The sequence below is a fragment of the Schistocerca americana genome, chromosome 6 (assembly GCF_021461395.2).
Source record: "Schistocerca americana isolate TAMUIC-IGC-003095 chromosome 6, iqSchAmer2.1, whole genome shotgun sequence".
NCBI classification, from domain to species: domain Eukaryota; kingdom Metazoa; phylum Arthropoda; class Insecta; order Orthoptera; family Acrididae; genus Schistocerca; species Schistocerca americana.
The window spans coordinates 519,893,051-519,901,526 of NC_060124.1; the positions used below are offsets into that span (position 1 = coordinate 519,893,051).

Here is an 8,476-nt window from a genome sequence, read left to right on the forward strand (position 1 = left end):
TGAGCAGCTACAACAAAGGTAGAATCCCAAGCGCCATTGCCAACCACAATTCGAGTCACACCGCAAGCCCCATCGCCAAATACAACATGAGATGTGGTGCCAATCCCAGCGGCAGCTGTATCTCTCATCGTGTCACCAGTCCTCTTGTGGGCTACAACAGACGTCCTGCCTCCAGTCCTGTTGCTAGCTACAGCACGCGTCCTTCCACCAGTCCTGTCGCCGGCTACAGCATGCGACCTGCCACTGATCCTGTTGCTGGCTACAGCACGTGTCCTGCCACCAGTCCTGTTGCTGGATACAGCATGCATCCTGCCACCACACCTGTTTCCGGCTACAGCACGTCTCCTGCCACCAGTTCTGTTGCCAGCTAAGGCACGCATCCTGCCACCAGTCCTGTTGCTGGATACAGCATGTGTCCTTCCACCAGTCCTGTTGCCGGCTACAGCACGCTTCCTGCCACGAGTCCTGCTGCCAGCTAAGGCACGTGTCCTGCCACCATTCCTGTTGTCGGATACAGCATGCATCCTGCCAACAGACCAGTTGCCGGCTACAGCACGAATTGTGCCACAAGTCCTGTTGCCAGCTAAGGCACGCATCCTGCCACCAGTCCTGTTTCTGAATACAGCACGTGTCCTGCCACCAGTCCTGTTGCCAGATACAGCACACATCCTGCCACTGATCCTGTTGCCGGCTACAGCATGTGTCTTCCCACCAGTCCTGTTGCCGGCTACAGCATGCGTCCTTCCACCAGTCCTGTTGCTGGCTACGCCACATGTCCTGGCATCAGTCCTGTTGCCGGCTACAGCACGCGTCCTGCCATGAGTCCTGTTGCCAGCCACAGCACACGTCCTGCTGAGAGTCATGTTGCCAGCTACAGCACACTTCCTGCCACCAGACCTGTTGCTGACTACATCATGCGTCCTGCCACCAGACCTCTTGTTGGCTACAGCACATTTCCTACCACCGGTCCTGTTGCCGGCTACAGAATGCGTCCTGCCACCAGTCCTGTTGCCGGCTACAACACATGTCCTGCCACCGGTCCTGTTGCCAGTTACAGCACGTGTCCTTCCACCAGTCCTGTTGTCAACTACAGCTTGCGTCCTGCCACCAGTATTGTTGCCAGCTACAACACATGTCCTGCCACCAGTTCTGTTGCCGGATACAGCACGCGTCCTGCCACCAGTCCTGTTGCCGGCTACAGCACACGTCCTGCCACCAGACCTGTTGCCGGCTACATCATGCATCCTGCCACCAGACCTCTTGCTGGCTAAATCACATGTCCTCCCACCGGTCCTGTTGCCAGCTGGAGCATGCGTCCTTCCATCAGTCCTGTTGCCGGCTACACCACATGTCCTGCCATCAGTCCTGTTGCCGGCTACAGCACACGTCCTGTCACTGCTCCTTTTGCTGGCTGCACCACATGTCCTGCCACTTGTCCGGTTGCTTGTTACAACACGCATCCTGCCATCAGTCCTGTTACTGACTACAATATGATACTTTGTTCATTTTACACTTTTGGCGGAATAAAAACAAAATTTTGTGTGTTACATACTGAGTCAATTTCTAACAAAGCTGATATGTCTTTGGCTACATGTTAATCTAGTCAGTAAATCATATTCTGATACTTTTCTAGTACTTCACAACTGATCCCAAGTAAATTTTTCAGATGCTAATTCTATTGCAGTGTTAGCTGATATGAGAAGAAAGCGTTGTTGTTTAAACGTTAAAGGCACGAATGGAGCATTATGACTACTGTGCAGATAGCTTAACATCTCTCGCATGGCTATGATTGAGTCGAAATATTGGAAAGCGTGTCGCCCAGCATTTGAGTTTTACAGATCAATCACGTTTTGAATGAAATTTAATTTGAAACAGTCTTGCTTTGTGACTAGATTAGATACTTGGTAGCAGCAAATTTTTCTTTGGGATTATTCATAGGTACACCAAGAGGGTCATACCTGCTAGAAACAATTTGTGGAGCAAGAGTCTGTGTGTGTGCCTGCAAAATTCGATGAGTGCTTCACATTTGCATCAAAACAACCAAAAGTTCAATACTTTTAAAGGCACTTTATTCTGTGGAACCCCATCACAGTTAATAGAGTGCTGCAGGAAGAACTGGTATGCGAAAATTCGATTCATGCTTTTTAGAGCGGTTGGCATCAACAGGGTTCAAAGAGATGATCACACATCACCTGTGTTGATAGTCATGCTGATGCCCCAGTTAGATCTAAACAATTGTGCATGTGCGTTCAGTAGTACTTTCTCCTGGACGTAAAATTTCTAAATAATACACATCATAAAATGTATCAACCACTGAAATTGCATATTACTGCGTGTACTCCCTACACTTTTGTAGTTACTCCAGGCAGTAAATACTGTACCTATCTACAAATTTCCCGTATCCGGTCCCTCATAGACTTTTCCTGAGATGATGCTAATACTGGATGATGAGTCATATAGGAGTTTAGCTATAACTCTTACATTCCAACCATTTTGTCATATTATGACAGTTTTTTTTTTTTTTTTTTTTACTTTTTTACTGGTACATGATATGGAGTCGACTTCGCTATTGCTCTCGTCTACAACCAAGAATCCGATTTCAACGAACACGGTTTCCACTTGAGACTTTCCTGATTTCTAGATTTAATGTTTAAAAGGGTATGACTCATATGTACTTGCGAATTTAGGTATCAAGTTAAGTAAGCCAAACACATTGAAAAAATAAACTGGAACTCTCGTATAGTGGCTCCTTTTCGTAGCGGTAAACCTTAGAGATGCTGCACATCGGACTATAACCTACGCCCAACGAAGAAGACGGTCAGTAAACCAAAATAAGCCTGAACCATGGGAAGTATAACATACCCTGTGCTGCTCCACATTTATTTCAGCATACCGGGGGAGTATGTGACTAAGATAAACACAGGCACCAACGCGAAAGAATATCTGTCACAAGACGGTCAGTAAACCAAAATAAGCCTGAACCATGGGAAGTATAACATACCCTGTGCTGCTCCACATTTATTTCAGCATATCAGTGAAGTATGTGACTAAGATAAACACAGGCACATACGCGAAGGAATATCTGTCACGTATTTTGAATTCTTTTACCTCTTGACAATGGTATAAAGACGGGTCACAGATGTTCATCAGGATTCTTGAGGGTAATTATTCAGTTGTTTCCTTTCATGTGTAGTGACGAGTTGCTGACATCATTTTACGCACAGTATTTCCACTACTGATCCAGCAGTCTTCTTCAGTAGCCTCTGATTGTGATGTTATTTGTACTCCCTGCCCGAATCTCGGAGACAGGACACACTCACTGAGCGTGAGAAATGTAACGCTTGCTGCCCAAAATACGCCGCGTGGCCCTTAGTGGAACTCATACTTTTTCACTGTCACCTACACGCGGCAGAACATCAAACACTAACGCCTCGATGGTGGTATGATACAGCCAATCAGGAGCAGAGGTAAATGGATATTAACAAATGATTATGTTTCACGGACAATGCATGAAGGACACAGAACGTAGACAAGACGATACTTGATTTAGGATAAGGTGGTATTTAGAATAGTACAATAGCATTAATAGTTTTGTGGTCATTAATCGCAATAAGTATGTGGAACTTGCAATAATTGTATTATTATAGTAAAATTTTTATTATAACGTTCTCGCAGTCATTATGCCTCCACTGACATGTAAAATCTTTATTGCAGCACTCGTAATTTAACGAACACAGTTAACAATTAACAAACACATATGGCATTGCATGCACAATGTCGATTTTTATCGATGTCGATTTTTATCGAGGAAACAGTTGCACTAATAGTAACAACTTAGCTGATAATTTACATTCGAAAATCACGTGACACTGAACAAGTACACAGATCTTTCCGTATTGTAAATAGTATGTATAGTACGTAACTAAGTAGTTTCAGAAGAAACAGTTTGATCCAAAACTGCCAGACTCGAAGGCATCCTGATGTCACTGGCTCGGTTAGAGACATCATCGGTCCTCTCTTTCCCTTTCTCCGTAGTTGCTCTTTCCCATCCTATATTTTTTTTTAATCTACTTACGCATCTTAATAACTGATGTATCACATCCTAGACTTATTTTATATTTAATTATTTTATTATATACAAACCAAAATAATAAACTACATTTTTTTTGTAAAATTGCAATCAAAAGAGATAATTCCCAAAGAAACTGAGAAACTGGGTGATATGAAGTGGTCTGTCTCTTCGTGGCTTTGGGCGAGCTACATCGACGGTAGCCAGAAGCTACCACAACTTGCTACTGTTCACGATGACCGAGAGACAAATAACATCTAGGCTGGGTATGTTATAACGAATCAGTTGTAATAAGAGAAGAAGGAGCCTTATAACCGTAGGCAGCTGGTTACCCATCCGGCGTAACGGAGAAAAAACGTTCAATTAGCAGCTGTGCCAACCGGAAGAAGTGCTGTTCTTTAACCAGCGGTCCCGCATGCGAAGAGGATGGGAGGTAGAAAGAAATCGTTTTGTGTCCCAGGTGTTCTGATGAGCAACTTCTGTCTCAGTACAGAGTACAGAAATTATCTGTTTGAGAACATTGCTGTATGTGTGAAATATAGTAATGTAGTGGGCGACAGAGGATAGAGAAGATTCCCCCCGATATAGAAAGACCTTGGCTTTAACTTCTTCTTAAAGATATTACTAACAGGAAATATGTCTTCCGGCTATTACTTAAATCGCAATCCAGGTACAAATTTCCTAGTAACGCATGAAAAGTCAAAATTTTCTTCACGGCGGAAAAAAAGTAATTTCCTGGTGATACAATGTCAGTTCAGAGCTATGATCGAAGAGAAAATGATGTGGACATTCACTTTTTTACCTCAACACTTATGCATTCTTGAAGTGATAGTAACAGTTTAGATTTTAAACTGATAAACAATACAATTATCTACGAATGTGGACGCAGTGGTCCATTCCATTAGTCTCTCGATTCACATCAAAAATACCTTCCATGACCTCAGAGATGACAACTAAACGCATATTCATTGCGTTCATGTTAAGATAAGGTACTTGGATACATTTACAGATTTTCAGGAATGGTCTCCAAAAAGCTTAAATAAATCATCAGTTCCAGTACCCCTTGTTTTGAATACCTGATTGCTGTGATGCGATCTACTTTCTTTTAGTGCTCTGCTTGCTGATAGTCGCATTTTCACACGCTTTGTTATTATCTATGGTGCTGTGTTATTTAATTTATTTTCGAAATATAAAATTACGTTTGTTGAGGGTGTAGAAGCTATTATGCACTCAGACCGACAGCTGAAACACAATATACTTTCAACTCCAACGCTCTTTATTTATTAAGCGAATCAATATAGAAACTTGGAATGAAATTTAACTTCCACTTCGAAGTTAAAAGTGTACATTGTTGGCTACTGTTAGTTGCCGGTTCAAGTACTTGCAGCAGGAACTCTTCTCCTTCGAGAACCAAACTCGTACGTTCGCTCATCCATTACCCAACAAGCGCGAAATCAAGATAGAGAAAACAGGCAACAAATAGCGTATTACATTCTCCGTTTCCCCCGGCACAATTAATTTACGACGATGCGACATGGTTTTCTCCAAGAATGCGATATTGCATCTTCTATAACTGAAGCGATTCTACGATTTGTGCCATTATTTCGACACTCTTCTTGTCTGTGAGAGAGCCGCCCTGTACGCATCCCCAAGGCGCAGAGCACGTTATCAGAGTGTTAAGTATAGTTCTCTAATTTTCCTTTCTGGATTTAAATTTAATCCGTAGCAGTTTAGTCTGCGTAACAATCCGGAGTTCCCCATTCCGTACGGCAAGATTTGGGACAATATTTGAGTTTTACGCAAAACAGCACTCAATTGCAAACAATCCAATCTGATGGCAGTAAACAACGTGTTCGGATTTGTAATTTCGGTATGTGCATTGAGATGGAAGATAACACTGTCTTTTCAGGTTTAGTGTTCAGTGATGAGGGTAAATTTTAACAAGAGAAGTGTAGCGACAGAACGTAAGAATTTGGGTACACAGCAACGTAGACAAGCCTGAGGGAGACTCTCCAAAACTTCATGTGCTTGATCCATTCTTCGAGAACACGTTTAAGGAACCTTCTTTTTGCGGAGAAGACGATTACAGGATTTTTGTTACCTAAATATCGCAGATCTGGCTTTTTCAGTATTTCATTTTTGAACATGACGGAGTACCACCTAAGTGGTACCATCACCTAAATTGTGAGAGCATTTCTCAGTAGTGAGCTGCCTCCGAGGCAGATCGCCGTATGGGGGGCGGCCCTCCCATTGCAACACTGGGGCCAAAGCTCATCTCATCTCACGGTATATGATCCTGCTTTTTTTCACTTTTTATGTGTATTAATTAGTTCTATGAAGACAGCCAGTAAAGTACTCTCTCATACGTGAAGGGAAAATATAGAAAACAAGGACAATATCATATTAACCTACATTAAGATATTTATTTAACATGGCATAACAATAACTACCGCAACATTTGCACATTAATGTCCCCCCTGATGAAACGTGTGAGCCGTGTTTGTGTCTATAAATTTGTAAATCTGAGCCGGTGGGTGGCAGTACCTTCCACACCGACAAATCGTGAAACTCTTCGGCCATCATTGTGAAAGAGCAATTTTCTCATCTGAGTATATCTTTTCTTCTCAGAGTCACTTCCTGTGTTATGTCTGGACATGCACATCTGCACCGACATTCGAATTAATCTTACTGAATATTTCGCAACGCACATACATAAATTTCAGTTAAACGAACACAGGACTACCAACGAGAAAGAGCTAATTGAATTAACTGTTCTAGTATCAGTAGACTGAACTGTTTTTTTTTTCTTTTTCGTTTGCCGAACACACCGCCTCGCTCACACTCTGATAAGAATGAAATTAGCTTTCGTACTTCAGTAAGCACAGCGACACCATAAGCTGGGCTCACAGGCAAACTGGTCGTGGCGTTCCCGTGTGACAGCGTACGTCTGTAGTAACAAGTTGCCAACATTTCGTATAACACTGTCTTGTATGCAATTAGATACAAATACAGTATAAGGCATCTAGGCTCCTCCTCTGTCGTTGACAACAGCTATTAAAATCCTACTCTATAAAGGAATATTTTAATAGCGTAAGGCAATACATTACTACAAAAAAATTGAAAAACATATCTTCAATGGTCATGAAGTAACGTAAAACTTGTTCTGTAGTTCACTACGTGAAAGAATGAAATTTTTCACGCACTATTCGCGAGTGGAACAGAGTTGGATAGATCAGATAGTGGTGCCGAAAGTACCCTCCGCCACACAACATTAGGTGGCATGTGGAGTATGATGTAGAGGTATATTCGGAAATCGCATTGGCATATTTTGTATTTGAAGCAATAATTTTTGCCTTTAGATATTTCGCTCCTTAATTTACACTTACGTTCAAAAGAAACACGATTACAAAAATGCTGTAATATATGGAGACTGAAACATTGTGTAGCAACAGTAAGACGCAGTCAGTTAACAGAGCATGCATCGTCGTCTGGGTTGTCTGTCAACAATGCAGTGCCGCTTGAAGCGATCTGTGCCGTTGCTCAGGAACATTGCGAGTTCGTATAGTTCTCGTGCGCTCTAGTATTGTCTCGAGGTGTTCTGAAAAAACCGTAACTTAACAGTTAACTTAAAGAAGAAAGTTGTGAAAGCTTCGTATTACCATCTGAGAAGAAGCCTAAACGTCCATTTTTCCAGCCGGACACCAGTTCTTCGGAACAGGTATGTAATAAGTGGTCCATTCTGTCCTTGTCCGCCGTTAGACAGACATCAATTTCGCACACACAGGATCGAATTACATTAAGTAGTCCAAAATTACACAAAAAGCTGCTACAACTGCTTAGGAATTAGTACAAGATGCACAGAATAATACAAGACACACACAACATGCTTCCAGACAAAACAGTTGCTCATAGAGGTAGGCGTATACATGGTACTCGTTTGAAAATCATAGATCGTAGATCAGATTCATTGTTTTCATAGCCGACTAGCGAATTTTGTATTAATTTTGGAATAATTTTCTATTAAAATATTCGACCAACTTAGCTGTTCTCTCTCTAACCCAATTTAGATGTTTCATGTATTAAATTATTAAGCGACTTGTTTCTGCGTATGAATGGTTAGTCTTAATATTTGTGTGTTCATAATCCATATCTTCCACGGCACTCCTGGTTTAAATGATCGTGTAATTCATATATGGTTTTGAGTCGGTTTTACCGGCAGTATTCTGTACAAACAATCTACGGTAAATTAAAGTTTTCCTGTTAAATACACGTTTGTTCGTGTGCTTCCCTTTTTAAGATGTAATCCTAAAAGAAATACCTTTGCTGACATTCAGACCCTCAGCCGGTATTTATTCAGTCCCCTGTCAACGTTTTCGCAGACCAGATTAGCTCAGATGTGTATGATTT

At 42.0% G+C, this 8,476-nt stretch overlaps 1 protein-coding gene across 1 annotated transcript; it reads left to right on the forward strand.

Annotated features, from left to right (window-relative positions):
- The first annotated feature begins 698 nt into the window (after positions 1-698).
- Positions 699-1,271, forward strand: LOC124620256 (transcriptional regulatory protein AlgP-like). The gene has a single exon (XM_047146922.1). The coding sequence runs from the start codon at positions 699-701 to the stop codon at positions 1,269-1,271; it is 573 nt and encodes a 190-aa protein (XP_047002878.1).
- Positions 1,272-8,476: the final 7,205 nt, after the last annotated feature.

Bases quoted from the DNA above. Each gene is read 5' to 3' on its own strand.
- LOC124620256 (XM_047146922.1), top strand. From the start codon at position 699: ATGTGTCTTCCCACCAGTCCTGTTGCCGGCTACAGCATGCGTCCTTCC.